This window comes from Rhinolophus hipposideros (assembly GCF_964194185.1).
Source record: "Rhinolophus hipposideros genome assembly, chromosome: 17".
In the NCBI taxonomy this organism is placed as follows: Eukaryota; Metazoa; Chordata; class Mammalia; order Chiroptera; family Rhinolophidae; genus Rhinolophus; species Rhinolophus hipposideros.
The window spans coordinates 8,380,058-8,406,668 of record NC_138063.1 but is presented as its reverse complement, the minus strand read 5'-3'; the positions used below and the strand labels follow the sequence as shown (position 1 = coordinate 8,406,668).

General features: G+C 37.1%; 1 protein-coding gene across 4 annotated transcripts in view; it reads left to right on the top strand.

Annotated features, from left to right (window-relative positions):
- The window catches only part of CDH7 (cadherin 7), a 130,194-nt gene that overhangs the window by 68,770 nt on the left and 34,813 nt on the right, over window positions 1-26,611 (top strand). For all 4 annotated transcript variants that reach the window (XM_081078197.1, XM_081078196.1, XM_081078195.1 and 1 more), the window contains exon 7: window positions 13,929-14,182. In XM_081078197.1, the coding sequence (XP_080934323.1) occupies window positions 13,929-14,182 (254 nt within the window). The remainder of the gene's footprint in view (window positions 1-13,928; window positions 14,183-26,611) is intronic.

Genomic DNA, 26,611 nt, shown 5'->3' with positions numbered 1-26,611 from the left:
TTAGTCATTATATGAGAAGTTAACGAAGTACTTTAATAATTTCTTATGCTAAATATAAGACCAAAATTGTGTTATTTTCAGTTTAAATTCCTGGCAACTAAAAATAAACTTTATTTTCTCCTGCCACTTCTAATACATGAATGTTGTTTAATTTTTGTTGTTTCTCCTCTTTTACCTGTTTTCTTCCATAATGTCACTGATTGTTTGGAATAATTAAGTACACTCAGTGTACAGGAGAACCTTGAGAAACAATGCTGGTGGGGAGTTTCACAGTTTTATTGCTGTGGTATAAGTAACCAATAAGTAATCGAAGAATTAATAAAGCATATTATGTTCATTCTGAACTTTTGTAAAATGTAGAACCGAGTTTCCCATCTAGCTTTGATGGGTAGAAAAATCACATTTAAGTTAAATGCAAGACTTTTAAAGAAATCCTTTGAAAGCCCAGCTATTAAATGCTAACTGGATTTTATGTATTATTTTGAATCTGGCAAAATAACCATGTATACAAAAATAATTTAGACTAAGAAATGAGTAATGGTTTATTACTTTTAACATGGTTGCTTACATTTGCTCTAACATTGCCAATATGGAAGATTGATCTGATGTTTAAATTTTATCTTCATGTGGATGTATGTCTATCGTATTGGGGCAGAACCAGTAGATTTGGAAAGCAAAATACTCTACAGCGACAGATTAACATGAGCCTAAGCAGTATAGTTCCGCAAAGTTTAACAATTATTAACTCATTATAATACAATGCATGAATATTAGGACAGGTTATCTGAAACTCTGCTAATTGAAAAAAGTAAAGCTTAAACAAAGCTATGGTGTTTATAATATACAGATAATACCTACATAGAATTAAATGGAAATAAAAATCTCAGTTTTCTTCATGCTAAAATTCTTTAGTGTTAGCATATGTTGCTTTACACTTTCTTCTTACCCTCCTTCTCAACACAATTTTGAGTAAATAAGAGATACTGGGGTAATTACCTGGTTATACATCAGCCTAATTTTTATTTCCAGAATCCACCCCAAACTCATTTTGAAAAATTATTATTTTTCATGGTCTGCTAATATGTTCCAGTGTCTAACCAATCCAATTCAGAATTCTTAGTGATATTGAAATAAATATAAATAAGTGGTTTCTGTAAGAGTTGATTAAAAATAGTGGAAATTATATATTTACTTTTCTCTGAATTTCAAGCTTACTGATTATCGAATTTTTTTCACTTGAAAAATGTATGGCATAGATTCATCTAATTTTTAGATGAAAAATTATTCATCCATAATTTTCTCATTTTCAAGAATTCTTTCATTAATTTATTCAAAATGTAAGTCGCATTTTATGTGCAGCTAGTACGTGTAGCACTGTACTTAGGTCTTGTGTGAACCCAGGGCTTGTTCTCTTTAAAAACCTTAAATAAGATTCATAGTCCAGCACCTTAAATAAGGTTCAGAGTGCAGCTTCTCACATGGACATCAGGGAACTATTGGACTCCTAGAACTATTTAAATTGGTATTTGCTATGTATCCCACCATTCCTCAGTTCCATCCAGAGATCTGGGGTAGACACTGAGCTACTTTTGGTTCCTGGAAACAAGATAAATTTTCTTCTAGCTGCTCAGACATCCTGTTTTCCTGTAGGAGTCCCCTATGCTCTGCAACTTTGCCCACTTACTCTGACTCATCTTTCAAGTCTGGAAAATTGCTCCTAGACTTCCTTATTGAAACCAAATAGGTAAACAGGAGGAGTGAAATTATAGGAACTGTTTGTCTTGTTCAAGAAAGAGAGAGAGAGAGAGAGAGAGAGAGAGAGAGAGAGAGAGAGAGAGAGAGAGAGATTGATTCCTTTCAATGATAGGAGCTGGTCTAATAAAATATAATGAAGTTGTTTCAGTTCCCCAAACACCGTGGGTTTCTCATGGACTTAGCTGTGGCCATGAGGTTTTGGGTAAATACCCAAGGCTCTGTCAAAGTATCCAGGAGAGCTCAGGCCCTATCTGCCAATCAAGTGGTCTGTCCCACCTAGTCTTTCAAAGATTTGAACACGGCCCGAGAAAAGAGTTGAATAATGGACCCATAACAGTGTTCCCCAGATAGGGGAAGGCGAACTTTCTCACAGAGATAACCACCTGTGCAAAGATTCTGCATGTGAGATAGCATGTTGAGTTCAGAGAATTAGAACTAGAACAATTTTACTGGCGTGTAACGTGGAAGGGGATGTTGGAACCAGACGAAGCCATGTAAGTGACAGGGCTTCTTCTTACCTTCCTGCCTCCTTTGCAAGTCCACTCCCTATTAGTAAATAGGAATGTGTGCATCCAATAATTTGCAAATAAGAATGGACTACAACTAGTAATAATGAAATGATATTTTAGGTACAGCTACAATAAAATGTATATTGTGGAATAGAAAATTATATTTTCTAATTTCTCATGAACCTCATTATTGGAATTTTCTGTGACAATTCTAATTCATTTCAAGCATTTGTCTTCTTTTCAAAGGGCTGTATTATAATGAGTACCAATATTTATTTAAAATGTAACTTTCCTGGTCATAGTTAAACAGTGCACCTTTTATTATTATCATTATTGTTAAGTTTAAAGCCTTGACGTCATTTCTAGTTTCTTTCCTTGCCCCTTGTGATCCATAACATCTCTTGGCTATATATTCTGTTGTTGTTCTTTTCTCTTCGGCATTATCCTAAGTTTAGCTCTCATTGGTTCACTCCCAAACTATTATTTTAATAGCTCCTGAGCTCACAGCCTGCTTCTAGCTCCTCAGTTCTTAAATCCATCCTTTTAAATTGCTGTTCTCAACTCAATGTCATTTTATTTTTCTCATTTTAACTAGTTTGAAAATCACCTACCTTATTCCAAGGGAATAAGAGAGAATGATAACACAACAAATTGAAAGAAAGTGGTAAAATAATCACCACTGAGTTTACATAACTTAGAAATTCTCACTGAATTCATTGAAGAATTATTAAAATTAAGGAGAACTTTTAATAATGAGAGCTACAAAACTAAGTTAAAAATCAATAGCTTCACGATAGCTCATGAGAGCAATAATATGAGCTTCTGATCTTCAGTGCAGCCATGGGTTTCAGCCCCCTTGGAATTGTGTATGGAATCTCCATCCTTCTGTGTACATCCCTAAAATCCTGCCCCAAGTCTAAGTGCTTTTCCGTCATGAAGCCTACAGTATCTCCCGTCTCCATTTCAGAAGTGTCTTTGCTTACATTTTTTTTAAAACTAATATCTCTTTGGAGTGGTTTTTCTCAGAATGAATGAACGTCTGTCCCTAAAATTTTCTGATTCTCTGTCAGAGCTAACAACTGCTTGTGGTCCTTAAGGACCGGATTTTGATTTTCAGTTCTGCTTATCAGGATGTCAGTAAAATCGGGATCCACATTCCATTCCCAGTAAAACATTTTCATAGACCCCTCACAGCACGTGGAGTCTGCAAAAGCATGTGTGAGTCCCCTAAATTCAGTATCCTTTCTCTGCCACCGAGTAGTGGAATCATCTGCGAAACTAAGAATGGATTTCTGAATCCGAGTCACAAGAGCCTTCTGAATAAAAACAAGAAAATCCAAAAGAAGACAGATGAGGCCTTCTTCCATTGTTCTCAGAACATTTTTAAATTTTCACTGAGATAAACAATAGGAAGTTATGGACAGTCCACAAAGAATGCAGCATTTGTTGATAGGTTTTGCAGTCTCTCCTATCTCGAGGAAAGCATTTACAACCAGGCACCGCTCGGATGTTGACAAGATTTTTGTTGAAGACATAAATTTATATGGTCTGATGATTCCAAATGTCTCTAAATAATACTTCACATTAGGATAATAGAGTTCCAGTGTCCATTTAGAAAAAGTGACTTCTATTGAAATTAGGTTATTTTGTACCTGTGAACCATGATTGATCATCATACGAACTTATTTTTTTTCTACAGCTTAATAGAACTTGAACCCTCTGCTTTTTTGTAAACAGTGCACCATCCTGGTTATAATGAGATTTATTCCAGTTTGAGAAAATTATGATGATATTTTGAAACATTCAACATATGCCATACTTGGCATAGGGTAAACTCAGGAACAGAGAGAGAAGAACATAAAAAACAATCTTTTCAAAAAGATATGCTAGAAAGAAAAAAGAAGTATAGAATTATGAAAGATTATCTTTAGTCATGTTATTAATATTCCAATGTTTCATATAGAAAATGTTTATTAATACGATCAAATGGAGACTCTACAAGGCTAACGATTGATGTAGGTGTTGTCACAGAATTTTATTTTTTATAATTGAATTACCCTTTCCATATCTTAAGAATAAACAAGATTATACAGTTTAAATATTTAAAAAATGATGACAAAACTTTTGTTTTAAACAGTTAGAGCACTGTGAAAGCTCCTGTCTGGCCATTTTTGAATGATTCGATGATATCCTTTATCACCAGTTACAAAGGGCTTTCAAATTCACAATGTATAAACATAAATATGATCTCATATGAGTGAAAACTACTTCTTTCCACATAGAGTTCTTTCTTTTTACATTTCTGTGTCATAATTTTCACTATACGAACTTTAGTCTTTTATTTTTCCTTTAGGATATAGCAATCCTTCCTCCAATGTACTTCTGTTTTCAATATAAGATCTCAGTGGGGATTAAATGCGGAATTTTTCTTCTCTGAAATACTATAGAGTTACAGCACAGTACAAAAAAAAGAAAAAATGAGCATTTTCAAAAGGCATTTCCTATGAAATATAAGAACACATCCAGTCTCTGCCAGTGCCTGGCTTGACTGGGGGCTCATGTTTTCACTCTATTAAATAACATGTTTAAGTTTTGATAGGCAAGTTCTGCTGTAGTATATTCATCATTTCCTCATACCCATCCCCTTCCAAAAGGTTTAATGCAGTCAAAACCATCGAATCATAGAGCCTTGTGGAGGGTTTGATAACGTGGCTGACCTCCATTCACTGTAGGGGAGAGGGGGTAGAATACCCAGTGTCCTGTGAACCTTCGGCTCAGCGGCACAGATTCCTAAGCTCTGGCGTTTTCTATCTTGTTACTCAACTGTGTCTGTTGCCTACTACTTGCAGTAACAAGGGGCTGATTCTCAGAGTCAAGTATGTATTTTGGTATTTCACAAAAATGCTGCTGATACATACGTGGTGGAGGAAAATCAAAACAACTTTTTCAATTTATTTTTCTCCTTTTCATTACCTTTTTCATTCAAATATTTTATTCAGTTAATTCTGATGCTGTGGATATACATTTCTCAAAATGGAGCAGATCCTTCTCCCATTTGACCGTGAACAGGCATAGTATGTTTTGGATTATTTTAGTCTTAAAGGCTGGATAAGATTAATACAGTAACTGTAATTTGGTGAACCTATGAATTTCAGATCATATTTGCCAATTTAGTCAACCCATGGTTACTGTGTAATATATAAGTAGATTCTAACATCATTTTAATCATTTTGCACATGTGTGCATGTATATAGACTGTTGTCTGCTTATTATGATATAAATTTACCTGTGTTTAAAAGTCCAGATTAGAGATGGATGTGGAGTCTTAAAAGGAAAATCAGAAATCAACTCTCTGAAGAAAGTTGACAGCGGTGCAAATGTCAATATATGACAGACATGATCAAAGAGACTAACCCCGTTTGCTTAGGAATATTTTCTGTTCTTTGATTTTAACAGTTATCAGGTCATTGTTCTCAGAATATGTGTATGTCTGTGATATTTTCCCATGAATCCACTGTGAATTTTATCTTATATTTTTGCTTAGTACAAGTCACAGATAATGTAAAAGTGTCCTTCTGTCTTTTTCCATGGTGTGTTGTTTCCTTAGTCTCAATGACTAAAGAAATATTTCATAAGTAGATAAGAGAGGAATTATTGAGTATATAAAGAAAGTTGGAGAGAGAATTGAAGGACAATTATAATGTGTCTAGTATGAGTAATTTGGTGAATAGTTGTGTTGTCCCTTCAGCATGGGTGTTTTGGAGTATGTTACATCTTGAGGTACCTGTGATATCGGGTACATATATGTCTAGGAGGTTATGAATAAAAGAGAAAGCAAGACATTCATTAACAAGATTTGGGTAAGAATGTGTGTGGCTCACATAGACATTCTGTGTTCAGGCTAAAAGAATATATCATGGCAGTCTGTGTGTCAGCGGTAGCAGCCCTTAGTTTCTCTCTCTCTCGAATCTCACCACTCCAATATGGACTTGGTTTCCACATCAGTTTTACAGAGCTTATCCCACTTTCTTCTTTCAGCATCATCCTGGGTTTACCGACTACCACTCTTTTTGGTTGTAGATTATCAGATTCGTCCTTCCAGTTCATCCTGATTTTTGCTTAGTCTGTGGGAACACAGACATGGGAGTCACACACTCTGTGTGATTGTGGCAAGAAACTCAACCTCTCCTTGAGTCAGTTTCCAAATTTGTCAAAAAGATCTGTTAAGAGCTATATTACATATTATAGGTGGTTTGAGAATCAATGAGCATGAGCAATTAAGTTAATATAGTAAAACTCTTAGAACAGTAACCTAAACATGGTAAGGATTAAAAAATGCATATTAATGGGAAACACTTAGCAGTTTACGGTGCTAATAAGTTCAACTAACAATCTGAAATGTATATGCATTTAGTTGGTGATTTTAGATGTTTTTTAAAAATTGTTATAAGAATGAGATGATACCTGCTTGAATTGCCTTTTTAAAATGTTCAGGGCCCATTATATCTAGATTAAAATATTAATTTAAGTACTCATTGAAGTCAGAGGACACTTCTATAGCTAGATGATGGAAATCCTGATATTTGTATCCCTATTTTATTCCTAATACCTTGATGTAATTTGATGTTTTAGGCTTAAACATTCTTGCAATTTTTCATAATACCTTTGTCAGGGTCCCAATTTACCTACAGAGCACCGGATACTTTCTATGTAGTGGTAATAGGCTGTTGGCAAAACACGAATATTTATATCAAGCACCCAATAAGCAGCTATTTCAAAATATAATTTTAAAGCTAAAATAATGGCTCTCTAAGAAATATAAAATTCACATGGAGACACCCAGTAATCTTTTCTGTTTGTTTAAATTTGCCTACACTTATTTCGCTATTTTTCAAATGATTTGTTTGTCCTTAAGGTTTGTTTTCCTTTCTTCATTTAGCAATCAGTGAATTCCTGTTATGTCCAGGACAGTCGTTACTAATGGAGAGATGTAAGATTAATACGTTTTGGCTCCTGTCACAGATCTCAAAGTGTAGCACAGAGAGGCATGTATTAGGGGTCCCCCTGCACACACAGAGCTGACAAGACCTTGAGAGCTCTTCTCTCTCTTAACCCACCGACCTCTATGAGGACATCCACGTGGAGTAACCACATCTGGACTCCTGTGTATATAACATTGGGAAGATACCTTTCTCTTATCTTCTCCATAACAACTTATTGACTAAATCTGGATGTAGCATTCGTGATTCACAAAAATTTCAAGACACGTACAAGTTTCATATAGCTGCTAAAACCACTTTCAACTGTCAAAGCAAAAATCACATTGGACACAGTTAAGCAGGTAAGACAGAGTTCAAGGATATTGCAGTAGGGGTGCAAGACCCGAATGCCTGCCACCTGAATTCAACTTGTTAAAGAATTTTAAGAGCTGGGAGGTGGCTTGGGGCTGTGGATCATAGCTCATGTGTGTTTGCAAATTGCCTTTAGCCAAAGGAAAAGCAAATGTTGTAGCTTCCTGACAGGAGGTAGTTTGACACCTGGGGGCTCCTGCTGAAGGTTGGCTCCTCCCTCCCATCACAACAGCTGGCTACTAGCACCTCTGTCTTTCTGTATGATGACATTTCAGAGAGGCAGCTCCCCCTTCCTGGAGGAAGACATTTCTGGGCTATGAAATGGCAAGAGGCTTTTTAAAACATTTACATCTGACAGGGGCAGAACCCGGGTTTACCATGACAGTTTTCTAAAGTAACGGCTCTAAGAAAAGTGAGGCCACGGGCCTAGAGTCAAGAAGAAGCCTGTCTAAATTTAGTCAAGCTGAGGGAAATGTTCGGCTTTCTTGGGCATAACCCAGAGAAGGGAGATAATAAAGGCAAGACTGCAGCTGTGACTAATAAAGGTGTGCTTTACCTTTGAAAGTACTTGTGGGTACCTTGAGAACATTTTTGTATTTAAATGTACAAAATTATTTTTGCTGAGATACCTTCTATAGGTTGTAGATGAGTTCTAAGGTTCTGGGTAGTAGATTTATTTGGAGTAAAATAATCATAAAGGGAAAGTTAGGACTGAGGGTATGGGGGCAGAGTCCCAGAGAGGAGTTTCCAGACTCTCGGCCTCACGTAGAAAGGTGCTGGCTCAGGTAGTAGATGGCCATCAGCTGTAACTAGTTGGCCTTCAGCTGTTACCGGTTACCATTAGCCATTGATATAACTGCTGTGGCTATGATAGGGGGTTGGTTGGTTGGCAGAGAAGCAAACAGAAGGTTGCGGATAGTGTGGTTCCTGTTTCCTGTGTCTCCAACCCAGCCGCCAGCAAGACTATAGTGGTATGACTCCCCTATCTATGGCTCTGTGGGTGTTCCTTTTTGGCCTCACCATGTCCTGCGTTCTGGTGTGGGGAGCGGGACCTCAGACTCCGCATGACAGAGGGCTATTTTTACTTTCCATTCAGCTAGGCTCATTTAAGCCCATTTACTTAGGAAAAAAGATTTGTATTGATTTGATTAAGAAGATGGAGGATACTGAAAGCAACCAAATGTGCTTTGATCCAAAAGACAGGTGGAGTCTCCAGTGAAAGAAATGTTTTAAAGATGACAAGCAATCTTAGTGTTTTCATACAAAATGAACATAAAGCATAAGACAAAAAAATTTACACATGCACGCATGTACACACATGCGCGCAAACACAGATGCCTCATGGAAGCATGCCATGATTAGAAGAACAGAATGAAAAATTTCCAGAAGGATTTCCCTTGGATACATTCCTGAAACATCAACAACGGCATTGGTCGAAAGTGCAAAATCTAGAAGTCACTGAGCTTACTATAGTCAGCATCTGTGGCTACAGACCAGAGCCGAGCAACAGGGAGGAAAAAAAATGCAGTGCAATGATTTTATTAAATGAATTCAAAAGTATATTTTAACTTAGTTTTTACTTTTGAAAAGATTTAAAAAATGTCATGGAATTATTGAAACCCCACTATTTGTGACAGTTATTATTTATTTTACATTAAAGAGACAAATATTATAAACCGACTGTGGGGACAAAGCCCCAAAAAGCAGTTTCCAGGCTCTCGGCCTCACATAGAAAGGTGCTGGCTCGGGTAGTAAATGGCCATTAACTGTGATCAGATGGTCAGCAGCTGTGGCTAGTTGGCCGTCAGCTGTAACCCGTAAGCCATTGGCCACTAATATAACGGCTGTGGCTACGCTAGCAGAAGAAATGGGGGCTAGCAAGAGCGGATTGCAGAGGCGGATGCCGCCGGTGAGAATATAGTGGTCTGACTCCCCTACTTATGGCTCCGTGGGTGTTCCTGTTCGGCCTCACCATGTCCTGCGTTCTTATGAGGGGAGCGGGACCAGAGGCCCCACCGGACAGCCCGCACGACACCGACTTTGCAAATGATACAGGCCTAGGTGTCATGGGGGAACTGAAGAAAAAGATGCTTTGCTTTCCTGTTGAGTTGCTCATCATCTAGCAGGAAATAGTGTAATAGTAAGACAGTTAATATTGCTACAGTGATTACTCGGCGACAGTCACTGCTCCCAAGTGCTTTAAACTTATAAATAAATTACAGTAATCCTATGAGGTTGGTGAGGTAGGTAAATGAGATAATTCCATGTAGTATGAAGCCCTGATGGCTCTCAGTGCCTAAGGAACACCTGCTTGTTAGAGCAGAAAGGGCATGTGTGGTGGACGGACGTGGCCTTGAGTTCACGTAGAATGTCTACCCCTAGTACACAAATCATTGTGGGCTTCCACTGGAACGCTTTGCTATTTAGATATTGCGTTAATTAGTAATACCGACCTTGCATGTTTTTAATGCACGTGAAAGATGTGTGTAAACTCTTTGTAAATAGCTCTCAACATAAAGAAGTTTTATTACTAGTTATGGAAGGCGGTTATGGGAACACTTGTAAAGATGGTAATAGTTGGTCTTGAAAGATTTCAGTAAAACATGACAGGAAAAGTTAGAAAGGAGCAGCAGGTTAAAAGTGTCCTGTTTATGGTGAATAGTTCATTTTAATTGTAAAAAGGGTGAGAGGACAAGGGATGAGCATCCAGTCTGTAAAAATAAGCTTATTATTTTGGGTTCTTTAGATCAGAGATTGACAAACAGCAGCCTGCCTGTTTTTGTACAGCTGAAGAGCTAAGGGTGGTTTTACTTTCATAAATCATTGAAAAAAATCGAAAGAAGAATGTTGTATGCATCATACGTGAATTCAAATTTCAGTGCTCTAAATGAAATGTGATTGGCCCATGGCCACAGGGTTTCATTTCCATGTGGAAGAGAACGTGTAGCCTGCAAAGCCTAACGATTTACTGTCCGGTCCTTCCAGGAAAAGGTCGCCAACCCCTGCCTTAATTACAGGGTTTAATATTGTTTAACCCTAAATTTTTATCATCTCTTGTTGGCAAAAACTTGAAACAACTCTATTTTATAGTTTGGGAAAGACTATACCAAACAAGCTGCTTGTCTCTTTCACTGTCTCTGACATGAATGCCACTTGACAAATGAAAGAGCAGCTTCTAGACCCCCGGGAATGGCTCTGTGGGATCACTCACATCTGATACCCAGTTCGTATGAATCCTGCACATCGCTTGCTATTGTGGGTGACAGTGCAAACAGTGTTTTGCTTACATTTCCAATTACATATATAGTCTCCAGTGATATGTGGGTTCAAATATTGAATAGGATCTGTTTAGACATTACCTATATCTCCTTCCCTTTCCCTTTCCTTCGTCTTTTCTCAGTTGTCATTTTAACTTTTCTTCTCCAAGTATAGCCATGCTCATTAAATCTAATGGTTATGAAATGTCTTATGTAAAAATCAATAAGAAAGAGAAACAGGAATTAAAATTTTATTGCAAAAGCCTTTTCTTCAATTAGTTTAACAATCCTATCCATCACACCACACCCCTCTTTGAAAACTAGATGCCTGGCTTATTCTGATTTGCTCTGGCAATCATTTCATGCAGCAATTCTTTTTGTCTGTAATTTTGATTCATAGCCTTTCATATGAATTCTTTTATTGCTCTATTTTTATAATAGCTTTTAGGCAGCCAATCATAACGCATGATACTGTGTTTCTTTAGGACTTAGTGGTATCCAGATGTCTGTACCTCATGTTGTTGCCTTTTAGACACATAAAAAAAAAGGCAGGTTGCTATAAAATAATTGCACTCATTTGTTCAGTAAACTTTAAATTATTCATAAGTCAGTCAAATTTCTACTTGAATTCAGAAATACTTGGTATCCCTTTTGGGTAAAGCAGAATGACTGTCTTAAAAGTCGTGGTGGTTTTCAATCATTTTAAAAGGAGATGGTGAACAGGATGTTTTTTAAAAAACATGGTCTGTCATTCATGGACATATAATATATGAAAGTAAGGTTTCTCTCATAACTTGTCAGTTTTACAAGTAATACAAGAACACACGCAAGCTATTTGTATGTTTAGAGTTTCTAAGTAAATGTATTAATATTTAGATAAGTAAGAATGCTTTGGTTTATTCTTAGCGGCACCCAAATTAAATTTTGGATTTATATGTATAGGCCGAAGAGAATTGTAATGATGAGGTCAGGTTTCTCACAAGATGATTTGCATCACATACCAGATGAGCCTTTGAAAAACGATACCTGCCTTTGCCTCAACCAGGATCTGCTCAATCAAAATCTTAGAAAGGGCCAGGCATGTGTTAGAAAATACCACTGAGTGGTTCTGACTCTCACCTCTGGTTGAGAACCATTGGGCTAGATATATTTTTCGGTAACAGACAAAAGAAAACAGTAGTAGCCTTATAAAAAAAGCACTGAATTTGTTATTAGGTGGGTACAAAAGTAATTGCGGTTTCTGTAATTTTTAACCTTCTAAACCGCAATTACTTCTGTACCAATCTAATAATAAGGTGTTATTTAGGGTGCTGTCTACCAGGTGCCCCAACATTTTCATGTGAAACCTCAGATAAGAATTAAACATTTTCCCACAGTAATTCTATAAAGTTTTCTGTGGTTAAGAAAAACGGTACATTTGACTTTTTTCCCCCACCTCCCACTTCGGCCATCAGGTTTACAGCTCTTGTGGCCTGATAAGATGCTTTCTAGTTTTTTCTAATTAATTAAGGATTTTTTGACCCCTTTCTATGTACAAAATTCATAATAGGCACAGAGAATGCTAGTGATGAACTAAACAGTCTGGAGCTTACAATCTACAGGATGAGACAGATGTTAAGTTTTTCAGTACGTGTATCCTAGTCTCAATATTGAGACTGATATAGAAACTGATTTTGAGTATTGATTTATAAATTTTATCCTCGGTATTAAACAGACATAAGCCATGTTATATTTTTATGTAATATTTATGTACAAACATATGCACACACACACACATCACATGTACAGTGTATATTTTTATTTTTATATATGTACACGAGTACATGCATGTATGTGTTATATTTTATATAAGTAGTGTATGTATACTACAGGTTGTATATGTATCTGTACATGTATATGCAATGTGTGTTACATGTATGTTGCATGTACATGTGTTTGCATACATATATCCTATTTTATATTTGCATAGCTACATTCTTTCATTTATTTTGAGATGGAATATATCCATAACTACAGGTGTGCACATACCTGCTCATAGACATGGGTTGATGTGGGTTACAATTCTCGACGTTACCTGTCAGCCCATTTTTCTTCATGCTTTTTAATTAAATACTGACAATTACTGAAGTTATGCTTTGTATCTGATAGTATTTCTGGCAATTTCTTTACTTTTTAATTTTTTTGTTTTACATCTTTAAATATAAAGACTATTTTGGGGCAGTTTTTCAGTCGTGAGATAGAGATTAAAAATCACAAAAAATTGTGACTCTGTACCCTTTGAAAAAAGAGAAGCATGTTATTCTGACAAAAACTTCACTGTGTGTGTGTGGGGGGGGGGTGTTTAAGCTACTTACTCTTTGACTTGGGTCAGTATTTTTGAGGACAGCGTTAGCATGTTAATTCTCTTGAAAAGTCACAGAATAGAGACTCTGGAATGTAGCTGACAACCACCTAATACAACTAAGGAGAGGGTTCGTGTGTACTGACAGAGGAATAGCAGAGGGAGCGACACTGGGGGCTTCAGCGAGGAGAGTCCCTGGGTTGTCAGATTGCACAGTGTCACCATGCCCAGTCTGGTACTGTGACCACATTTGGAGCATCTGAACACTCCAGATTGTAACGGAACCCCCCAGATCAATGAAAGTCACCTTTTAAATGAAAAGTAATTCAGTGGAAAGGTACACTTCTCTTTCTGTTTTTAATGTCCCCCCGCAGATAGTGCAGTTAAATTACATGGTTGAAGACGATTACAGTGATGTTCCTACTGGAAAAGGTTTTAAATCTTACCTGTTGTCTTTCAAATAATATTCCAAAGACCTGTATTTGCCCATGCAGCGCAGGGCAGCAGAGTGGATTCAGTTGCTCGAAAGCAGGTACCTTTGGAGCCAGGGAGGCAGTGAGGGTTCTGCCTGGCATTATCATTTATTACTTTTGAATGCTGGTGGTGCATTTTGTGGCCGAACCTTTCCTAGGCTTATTGACGTTCATAAATGAAAAGGCTGTGCTTTCCTGACCACTTCATTGGTGATTTAATTTTCCTAATCACTATCTTGCAGGACCTGGATTTTGAAGCCAAAACAAGTTACACATTACGGATAGAAGCTGCCAACAAAGACGCGGACCCTCGCTTTCTAAGCTTGGGGCCATTCAGTGACACGACGACTGTGAAGATAATCGTAGAAGATGTGGACGAGCCCCCTGTGTTTTCTGCACCCCTGTACCCCATGGAGGTGTCAGAAGCCACTCAGGTTGGGAACATCATCGGCACTGTGGCAGCTCATGACCCAGATTCTTCCAACAGCCCCGTCAGGTAACAGCGGCTCCCTGCCCTCTCTGTCTCTGATTTTACAACAATGTGCTTTAGTCCTAACTCGCTTTTCCACATTATGATGCTTTGGGTTCATGGGAAATCAAATCCAATTTGTGTACGTATTGAGCCATAGCAGCAAGAGCAAAACAAGACCAGTCCATCTTCACATTTTACTGATTCAACACGTGTCACCTGATTTTCCAAGGCCGTTACTATGTAGCAGTATTGTGAGGCATCCATTATTATCCACAAGACATAGCTGGTGTTCTTTTCAACCAATTATCCTGAGCTCTTTCACAACAAACTGTGTTCAGAGATGAACTGATGCATGTCCTAGTTATAGGATTATGCATGTGCTAGAAAACTAATTGTATAAATAATTGAAATTAGGGATTCATTTTTAGACTAATCTTTTCTTTTCATATTGGTCTATTTGGATAGTATATGTTTACTCAGTTTATTATTATTTCACTTATAAAAAATGAAATCATGCCCCTTATCTAGATAGAAGGATTATTTTAAAATGTCCTTTCAGCAGTCCTGTACAGAGACTAGGCATATTGTTACAAGCAACCAGTCTCTTTAGAATTGAGATAATTTAGTCCTAGAGCATTTCAAAGTATCATAGTATTCCGTTTCACACTTTTTACATATAATTTACAGTCTGAAGTTTACATGTATGTGTTTGCGTGTGCAAGTGTTTGTGTGTGTACATAGGATAAATTATGTCTTTTTAAGTGAATGTTATATATAGAACATGCTTGAAGTTACATTGTGTTACAGGTCATAATTTGGGTTCATAAGTAAGACTTTTCTACGTGACAGTCTGGATTTTGATTACAAAGTCTATGAAGTATAAAAAAAATCAATGTTTTATATTCAGATATGTTCAGTTTATAAGCTACCCACAGCCTTTTAGGTTTAACTAATACTTAACAATTCTAAGTGCTTTTGATCTAACTTCTGAGCTATGTCTGGACATTGACTACAATGAGTTATGGGAAAATATCTATAATTTACACAATGATTATCAGTTCAGAAAAGCTTATAAATTTTATCTCCCTAAAATTATGAGCCCATATATATAATCAATCTATCTATCTATCTATCTATCTATCTATCTATCTATCTATCTATATATATCTTATCTATCTATCTATCTATTTATATCTATCTATTTCTTGTTTCCTTCTCCTTTGTATGACATTAATATTATAGCCTAGTAAAGAATGAATATAAAATACATGTAATTGTTATTTCAGAACTGAAGTCATAGTCATCGTTTCTCTACCTATATAAGAAATGCAGGCTACATAGATGGTTGTATTTTAAATGCAGTGATCATAAACCTTTTCTAAGATATAATCTGTGCATTAGAACGTTTGTGAAACGTACATATACCAGCGAGGATAAGCCTTCCCCTCCCCCTGTAATAGCCCAGCCTTCAGTGAGTTAAGCTCAGCTCCATCCACTACATCTTCTCGACTTGCACAGATTTGAATGTGGGTTTTGTTCTAGCCTCGCATCGCTTAGTGACACAGTTAAGTCTCCTTCCCTCACAAACAATCATCCCAGCATAATTATAGGCATCCATCAGCTACTTAGGATAGTTTGACTTTGGCTTCAATCAGTTAATTTCATGGGGAGGAAGAGGGAATAATTTTCTGAAGTTGGTGCTGTGGAAAAAGAAAGAGATGCACTAATGAATATCATAATCCAGTACTTAAACAAATAAGAGGACTTAAGGAAATTTGACTTATTGCATTGATATTTTTATCCTGTTTCTTATGTTTCCTTTACCCATTTCTTTGTGCATTATCCTGTTAAAGCTTGTCAGAGTAAATATTTCACTTTTTGCAGTATTTTATTTGAATAAAAAATGTAGTATATAATAATTTGGGGAAGAAGAGGGAAGAGCTGGCTCAAGCAAGTACTGACTTGAGTTAGAAATGGAGTGAGCTCTAGATATGCTTCCTAAAGCACAGAGATAGAAAGGGCAAAGGGTGACCTCTGCTGATTTTGGAGGCAAAGACCTCTGTGACCTTCATCAATGAAAGAAGCTGGCCAGCCCCATATATCTACCTTGTTTTCATTTTCTTAAAACTAATGAAAGTGACCTAAAAGTTCAGGTTAGTGCTATTTTGTCTCATTCTCTAACCCCTTAATCTCACAAATAGAGAGAGACAGACTTTGTTCAGAGTGGACAAAAATATTTTGCATGTGAATATTTCTGTTGCTTTTTGTAAAATTAATTTCTTGACTTACTTATAATACTTGTATACTTGAAAACATTTATTTACCTTATACCATTCTGTATAAGGTCAGCAAAGTCATTCATAGCTCACATTTTTCTGGATTTGTCTCTCACATCTTTCTCCTTCCCTATCCATTTATGATATCCTTTAAACCAGTCTCCTCATTCTGTAATGTGGTGAGTAGATATGAACTCCTGTGCCTTCTCTACAAGACTGGTCTCTTCCCAGCACTGCTATTTGCCGAGTTACCTAGGGAATGTCACTTAGTCTGCTAAGTTTCCATATAAACCAGTGAAAAGGAAAAGCAATGCTTATCCCTGCTTTATTCCTGGTTTTATGAGGATTAAATAAGAAAGGGAAAGTAACTGATGCTTTTAAACTGTGAATTATGACTTGTTAGGAAGTAGTATCATTTTACATTGTTATTATTATAATTCATTGTGTTTTCATGCCATTTTTATTTCAAAGTCAATACCCTGTTCCCCAAAAATAAGACCTAGCTGGACAATCAGCTGTAATGCGTGTTTTGGAGCAAAAAATTATGTAAGACCCGGTCTTATATTATAGTAAACTAAGACAGGGTCTTAATTTTTGCTCCAAACGACGCATTAGAGTTGATTTTTCGGCTAGGTCTTATTTTCTGGGAAACACAGTAATATCAGTAAAAGGAGACATATTTCACAAGTAACTATGCTGGCAACCTATATTGAAGATTGTTTTGTATTCACATATGTTCCAATGTATAGAAAATATTATGTAATTGTTCAATGGACATAAATGTGTATTAGCCTTGGGCACTCAGGTAATTACCAAAATGTAAGCCTTTCCACAAACGTCAATGCATAGGTAGACAGTGCAGTCTTTTACCGTCCTGGGAAGTATTCTCCAGAATGAGAAGGAGCCTGAAGTCTTACAATTGTAAGCTTTGTGATTCTACACATTTAGAAATATTGTACCAAGTTCTTAGAGGAATGGAAAAGCAGTATTTGTTTCATTGTAATTGTTTAAAATTAGGCCACTAGGATTTGAATTGTAAAGCAGTATGGGAAGTTGGATAATTAGTCTCTGAATTTATTAACATGCTTTGTAGTAGAATACTGAAAGCTAGCATATTTCATTTATATGTGGAATATTTACTGATATGTACTGCAAGAGATTAGAATTTTAGCAAGAAATACATTGACTCGCCTCCAGCAATGTAAAATTGAGATCCTCATTCCACATGATCCCGGCCTTGCCTAGCATTTTAAAATGTTTACCTAATTTTGGAATTAGCCAAAAGCTATGCATAACTCTTCTCTGTGCCTCTGCCCTTTCCTTAAGAAAAGAATGGGACATTGAACACCACCCTCGAGCCTTTGGGCTCCTTAGAGGTAAAGTAGCAATAGGCAGACAGATTAAAGGAACCCAGAGCAGAGTGACTGGGCAGAATACAACACCAGGTGAAATGTTATGTCCTTGATCTAGCTTGCCTAGCAACCAGCCAGATTACCTAGCCTACCGTTTCAGGTACACTTTGCTTTCCTCTGTTACCAAATAGAAACTAGAAGCCCAAAGTGGAAATTATGTAATACCTGAGGTTACTTAGCCAGAAAACAAATTAGAGGCCATTTTGAAAGCAAAAGTGGATAATTAAGGATCAGCAGGTTCTGGCTTTTTTCTTTTTTTCTGGACCAGTTGCTTATCATTTCATGTAAATTCTGGCCCTGCATACCCAATGTCATGGTTTGTCTATTGAACTTGAAAGGACAGATTGTGTTCTGTTTCTGATCATCTTTCTGAAGCGTAGAAACTTCACCTCTGTGTTTCTCATCAATAAGCTGGTAAAACTGTAAGAGCAGGTAAGAGTCTGGAGGACTGTTCATGCCTCATGTCAGAATTGGTAGACTGATAAATGAATCATTGCATTAAGAGCCTTTGTTATGCTTGACACTGGGGAAAACAATGACAGGAAAAACAAAGATGAATAAAACATTTCCTCTGACCTCAAAGAACTTGCAATCTGGTTGAAGGAGTAAGATCCCATAAAAGTTAAACAATATGACAGGGGAAAGTTCCAGAGCTGTAACATGGCAAATTGTCAGATAAAGAATCACCCCTAAGAGTTCACTGGACATGAAACTTCATTTCAGGAAATGATGGCCAAAACAGGGTGTGAGGATGGCAGGATTTGGACAAGCCAAGAAAACATTATACAAAGTCTGTTTTTATTATATTTAGTTATGGCCTCAGAGTCTAGTGTTCTATTATGAAATCAGCTAATTTATTTCCGTGGGCAGCACAGTGAGCTCAGAGCCCCTATGCCCACAATAGCCAATGAATTGCAACATAATATTATTACAAGTAAGAGCCCATGAGAACAGGGGTGAATGAAAATTAATGAGGCTCGTTTTCAGCATTTCTAACCAGTTTAAGTACAGCACGACATTTGTGTTTGTGTTCAAGGATACTGGGATAATATTTACCTGTAGGCTTTTTTGGTATTCTTGCTATTGTATGTTCTTAGATAAAAGGAGATAAAATAGTATCAGATATCACATTATGTAGTGTGACTAGTCTGAGCACATTTGGGGTATTTGAATGATTCAGTGCTGTTTTTGTAAGTAGCTTCTATACATGTGTATATTTGGACATATTATTTTGATCTAAATTATTGGTATCTGATTATTCTCAGAATTTTAGCAAGCCAGGTACACACAAAACAGTAGTAGTTCATTTGAAAAGTAGCAGAAATCAATTCCATGAGGAAAATATGAGTTGTAATCTATTTCAAAATGCTACTCAATTTAATAAAACTATCATTAATTTTTTTAAATGATCATATGTTCAGGTATGGTGAAAATGAAAAATGTATTTTTATTAGACTAGTGTACTTAATATCTATCCAGAGATAATTTTCAAAACTGGTTGAGTAGGAGAGTCCTCATTTATTCGAGCCATTTTTTTCATCTTTTATTGTATTGCTGTAAAATTAGAATGGTACTCAGAGGAAAGATATTTGGAGTTAGCTTTTAGGAAGACTCCAGGTAAAATGAGCTTATTGACGATTACATTTCTCTTGATTTGTCCCTTGCAGTATTTTCCGCATTTAAAATGCTTGTTGGAAAGTCTGATTAATAGAAGAATACAACATCCATAATGTTTTTGGTGTGAGTCTTTGGGAACAATGCATGAGGTTGAAAGATTAGGAAGCTAATATTTATTTATCTTGTACTCTACTGGAAGCATTCTTTAATTGTAATCAACAGAAATTGGCCAGAGGGAACTGAAACAAAAAGGCATTTATTGAAATAATTGGGGATAGCTTGCAGAATTAAAGGGAACATTGAAAGGCCGATCTTCAAAGAAGAAAGGCGTAAAGGTTTGTCTATAAATGTGAGCAGTGAGAATGAGCAGGCAGTCCCTACAGGATGGGGCCGTGAGATGGACCAGTGCCAACCGTTTTGCTGTCTCCTAGGCTTCTCTTTCAGCTTCACGTTTCTTGGACAGTTTCTTGGCCTATTTTCGGGCATGTGTCCATCTCATACCCAGGAAGTTCTGGACATCTTGATTTTGAGTATCATCAACTTTGCATGAGACTGGGGAGATTTAAATTCCCAAAGGCAAACTGAGTTGCCACTGTCAGAAGAAGGCGGTGCGGGGACGAACAGGGACAGTGCTGAATACTGAACTCAATCGTTTATTTGGAAGTAATTTATTTCTCATTAAAGTCTTATAAAAGGCAGCACTATCATTCCTTTGTTATAAATAAACATAAGTTCAGTCACACAGTTAGAAAACGCGGTTCCAGGATTTTAGCACTGTCTGTATCAAAACCTGCACACTCATTGCCCACACACACGCACACACACACACACAGGCACATATGCAACAATTTCTTAAGAGATTAAGGTTTTGACTTAAATGATTCCGCTCTTTCTGTTGTTCAGATTTCTCCATGTTTGTTTATTCCATTATCTTTTACCACTTGGAGCGAAGCAATGATGCATTTGTGTTAATCTCACCCCTCACCTGCACATTCTATTTGAGAATCTTGACACGCATATCAATAGCTGGGTGGTAAGAATGCCGCTTGTGAATATGAAAAAGAGCATTTTAGTCGATCTCCATGGTTATCTGACAGCAGCAGTGAAACTAATAGGCGTTTATCAGGGACTTGGTTTTGCAGCAGATGTGCAGAACACTGAGGCCATACAGATGTAGACTGTGTGTTCCCACCCGTTTTGTTGCCTAGCTGTGGAAGAGATCTTACACAAAACTTATAAAAAACCCAGGGTTAAATGTGGAAATGAGAAATTATCTTCTAAAACTTTCTCATTTTGCACACAAAGAAACAGAAGAGTACAGTTAGTGACTGGAAAGCCAAATTAGTACAGTGGGTTAGTGGCAGGGTCCTGGATCTCATGCCCTTTAATCCCCAGTCTGTTTCATGATGGGATAGCACGAGGTGCCTCTGAGGCAGTTCACAGACCATACGTATGCCAGGCTTCCTTAAAAGGGCATGACTTGGGAATTGTCGGTGTGTTTGGTTTAAATAAATTGAATAAAAGAAAATAATTCATTTTAAAAAGAAAGTTGTAAGATCTAGGGAACATAGATCTAAACGTGTCTCTTTCTATTTTTCAGTCCCTCAAGCGTACAAGAATTTAATGACAGCCTGCATTCTTTATACAAACAACAAGGTCCACTTTTGAATTACCTTCATTTGTTGTGTTTTAAAAACCGAATGGCTTGATGGACTAAGCTTTAGATATTTTACTTTGACTAAGAATTGGACGTTTTTCTGTTGTTGTTGCTCGGATGCTGTACGTACATCCTTGATTTCCCTATACTAAGTGCCCTAATTGTTGGTTTGATCCAGTTACAAAAATATGCAATGGCTATCTATAATAATGTAGGACAATTGCTAAGGTCAGACACTTAAAAAAAAAAATTTAGAGATCTCTATTTTAACTCCTCCACTTTGCTGATTAATTTGAGCCAAGGGAGAAAGTGCTTGATAGTTCTTACAAGAAATCACATCAGGCCTGGCACTGACACCCCAGGGTCTCTTCACTTCTAATCCTGTGGTACCCATTCATCTCGCATCCTACTACGTTATTTTGTATGATGTTTTCCAAAATTATTACTGGTGTGATTTAACAGAAACTTGATACTTTTGGAGTGGGGTAAATTGAGGATAAAGAAACCTCTGAAAAACAAAAGGATACTGGTTTGACAAGAATTTAAAGGTGTTAGCTTTTCAGATGAAATTTGTCTGCTTTCTGATACTATTCTTGGACTTTCTTGCTCTAAAAGCATTATCCATTTTCCTCAAAATGATGTCTCTTGAACCTTCGTTTGCATCACAAATTAATCAACCGCATTCTGTACCATTTGTTCATCTCCACAGGCAGAGCTCCAAATCCTGGTGGCCTGAGGGTCTCTGATTATAGAGAGGAGTGCCAGCCTCTGGGAGGGCACTTAATTCTCAGGTGTTAGGGCTCCAAGGGTGCTGAAAGTTGGGGGGGGGGGAAGTTGGAGGACAGGCTAAGACAACCCCTCACAGCCTGTGCCTCACCTGGGAGCCTTGGAGAGGCCCTGAGTACAAAAAAGACAAGATTTCTGATGCAATTGGAAAGGCTTGCTGCTTTCATGCTGGGGGATTGTCCTCAAGGAATTGTAGGACTGAAATAATTGGAAAGGAGCAGCAACATGAGGAAAAGCACAGAAATGGAGATGCATGGGATATTTTATGAGTCAGATAAATGCATCAGTCTGACTGGCTTAGGCTTTTAGATAACGGAGCCCTGGGAAACAACAAAAAGAAGCTGGGTCACGGAGTTGTAGGTGGCAGAGACTGAAAGCTCATTTATAGGTAATGTGGTGGAAACTGCAAAGATGGCTGACAAAGACATGGTTCTGACTCTTGGCTGTATCAACAGCCAACTGTGAGACTTTGGAGTCCAGTGCTGAAATAGGTTAATCGCGCCTGCTCCTCTTACTTAGAGACTGTGCTCGGCTAATAACAACATAGCTTACTGCTGATGACTTACTGATGAGAAGTCTGGAGCTCTGCATGCTGGAACTGACCGTTTGGCAGTGTGATGTCATCTGGGCCTTGGCTTCCTGTACTAAAGCGCTCATCGCATCATACGTACCAGATGGCTTTTGGATATGTTTACTTTGTGTTTGTGTCCCAGGTGAGATAGAGGAGAAGAGGCACAATCAAATGCTGGCTGAATTAGCAACTCTCTTCTATCCTCTAAGGAGTTTTTCGATGATGCTCAACCCAACAACTTTCTTTTGTATCTCATTTGCTAAAACTTAGCTATAAGGACACTACGTCCTACAAGTGTAGTTTTTCAGCTGGACACAGGGCCGCCTCTAACAAAAGCAGGGTTCTATTAGTAAAAATGAAGGGCAACTGGATGTTAGGCATGCAAATTGAAGTATCTGTTTTACATGTCCTTTCATTGTTTGAGGATTAGGAAAAATCAAGTGAACTGTGTTTTAAGTAATCAACGCACTGTAAAAATGAGAAAGTTTAGAGGGAGGGATAGTTTGGGGAAAGGCTGATGAATCTGTTTTTTAGACATCTGAACTCGAGTTGATGATGGTGTAGGTATCTAGAGTAACTTACAAAATCTCAGGGAAGGGACTGAGGCTGGATATGGAGGTTTAAGCTGTCTGCATAATAAACAGGTAAGGCAGAAGCTTCCACTGCTGTTGCTGCAAAAAATATAGGCGTGATCTCTCTAATTGGTTACTCTGACATACGATGAAAGAGGCCAAGTATTTTAGGCTGTAATTTGCAGAAACTAAAGGGATCCAGTGTGGGTCCACACACCACTAACTGCATCAGGAGGTACGTGGAAGATAACTTTTGTTCTTCTTTAGAGCAACACCAATCCCTTCCTGTTCAGCCTCTGACACAGGCATCTGCATTTCTTTCCATAGGCCAGTAGATTCAGAACTGCTAAGTGTTGTCCCCCGGACTTCTTCAGGGTCTTTTTTCTCTTTGGTTTCATTCAGCCCTCCCTGATTCCAATGTGGAAATATTTGGCACCTCTCCCTCAAAACAGTGTCCATATTTTCTTTATTTCTGTTGGTTAAGGGGTTGCTTTTCTCAGATACCATTACACATTAGGTGGTGCCTCATACCTAAATCCTAGCCTTTTGCATTTCCAGAGGGGCTGGTAGAAAATAGGGGACCCCTTTAGTACTGGGTGATCCCAAGTCCTTGTGATGAAGAAACATAATAACCGCAACAGCCGTTCTGGACAGTTTGTCAACTCCCTGATCTGCCGAGGTCTTCCATCTCTTGCGCTCCTGCCTCATTCTCTCCCACATCTGCCTGGACTTCTTCATCAGACTCTTGGATAGCATTGTGCTGGTTTCCTCCTAAATGTTTACTATAGGTTGCTATTTAAAAAATAATAATTATATACCGTTTTTCGTAAATAGTGTCAGATGCAGGTGCTCAAGAATAATTGTTGATTGCATGAATAATGAAAGGGAAACATAAGAATGTCAGAATAACCCACAAATTACCCAGTACATATATACATATATATATGAATCTGTGCTCTTTAGTAACACCTATGTGAGAATTATAGGTATCGAAAAATATGCACATTTATTAGTGGACACTACGCGGTTTATGATTTAGAAATGACTAATATTTGAATGATAGAAACTTTGGTATCTATTCTTCAAAACATATAGAGACCTAGCTGATAACTGGATCTCTAAAAGATTAGAGATTTTTCTGTGAGGGGAGTAGAAGTTGGAGACATTTAACATATTAAATGAATTCTCAAGTGTATTGCCCTTTATTCTAATCCTGAGAACTTTGAGATGATTGAGAATAGAGGCAAATGATTTAGTCATTGACTTTAGCTCGGTCGGGGATTAAATGAACTGCTTTTGACAGATATTCATGTCAAGTTCAAGGACTTTTTTGTTTGTTATAATCTAGAAGTCTGTTTGTTTCTGAATACACAGACATTATCATACTGATTTAAATAAATGAACAATTCAGGCTTTTAGTATTAGCTCAATCGATGCATGAGTTTGTGGGTGTTAACTTATAATCCCCTTGTCAAACATTAATATCAATTATCCTATTATCATTGGATAACATATAAAAGTATATATGTGTACATTGGTTATATACATATGTGTCTATATTTGTGCATGTTTTAGTATACACACAAACATACACACACAATGCATGCATATATATATATAGTTATATGCACAGTATGTTAACAATATGAAATATCTGCATGTAATGGCTCGACTCATATAGCATTTCAGAGGCAAGAAATGTAGCTTTTCTATGTAATTGAAAATTAAAGTCTATAACACTAAATACAATTCTCATTTATATGGCTGTTGTGTGGAAAGTGGATTGTAAAAAGAATGGAAATATAAAGGATAAAAGAATGCAAAACTAAGCTAAGGTGGTGGTAACTTGGGCTGGTAGTACATGAGAGCAGTTGACAGTCGTATGTGGGGGTAACAGAGAAAACCAAATTAAGGATCAAATATAGATTTTTATTTTGAGGAATCAAGTCACTGGTGGTGTCATTTACTCAGATGGGAAAAAGTGAAAGAGGAGCTGGTTTGGGAGACTGTAGGAATTGTCGCATCCATTTGGACATGTTTTATTTCATTTCATGTTGTATATCTACGTGGTGATATGAAGTAGGTAATTCAGTACATTAGTCTAGTGGGCCCAGGAGATTTTATAGAAATTTGGGAGCCATCAAAAATATACAAGGTAGTTAAGTCATGTGACTATAAGTTGCCAAGAAAAAGTGTTTATATCAAAAAGAGAAGAGAATCCACGGGAGAGCTATGGGAGAGTTCAAGTAATTAGAGATCATGAAGAGGAATGACCAGGCAAGGTGATGGAAAATGAGCAGATGGTGAGGTTAGGAAAAAAACAGGGAAGATGTGGTATTATTAGTAAGGGCAAAAGGAGAACGTGTTTTGAGGAGGAGTGAGTAGTCAACTGTACATATTTAAGTGAGATAGTAAGGAAATAATAGAGAAGTCAGTAGTGTATATGATAATATGAGGCCAATGGTGAACTTGCCACAAATGGAGGAAACTTGTGTTTTTTGTTTGTTTTATATATATAATTGTTTGGTATATATATAGTTTGGAGATATATATATATATAATTTTATATATATATAATTATATATATAATTTTATATATATATAATTAGATATTTTCTCTCTTATACGGCTTTATAAGAATCAAAAGCAAATGTTATATATATGTATATATACACATATGTATATATACACATATACACATACATTTGTATTTATACATATACGTATATATATAACGTGTGTGTGTGTGTGTGTGTGTGTGTGTATATATATATATAAAACATTTGCTTTTGATTCTAATAAAGCTGTATAAGAGAGACAATATCTAATTCCAAGGAAAAACATTCTTGAGAAGGTCAGATCAGGTGGGATGTGCAGCTTACGTGGAATGGTTGAGTTGTGGAATGGTTGAGTTTTGATTTTGAGTAAAGACTGGCTGTAATAAAAGTATGGTAAAGAGGGATTATGGGGAATCTCAAGTAAGATTTATGTTTGTTTCATGTCCCAGAGCACATATCCTATAGGTGAGAATAAATACATTTTGTACTGCCGTTATTATTTCCAAACTTTTTAATATTCTTTTTCTTTCAAAACTCTTAACTGTTTCATAGAATATGTCATCAGACTTTACTCCGAATCTGCCATTTGCTATCAGCCACCAAAAATACAGTGAGCACACGCTTCACCTAGGATTTCAGTACCCAGATCACGTGATTTCTTCCCACCATGACTCCTAGCATGATGATTAGTAACTGACTCAGCGACACCCATGACCCATCAGACTCATTGCTTCTTACTCTCTTGGTCTTCTTGGCTCCTGTGATCTGTTCCTCTGCCCTAATTCAGTCACAGAGTCTTACGAGCATGTTCTAGGCTTGTTAGCTCTCATACACATACTACTGTTAAAAGCTACTTCAAGTGCCTCACTCTCTGCCCGCCACTGCCCACTCTAGCTATTCTGCATCCTGCAATCTGTTGATGCTATTGGCAACTTCTCAACATCTGTGTTTTATTTCCTCAGTTCTCTCTTACCACCTTCCATGGCATGAGCCTTCATTATTAT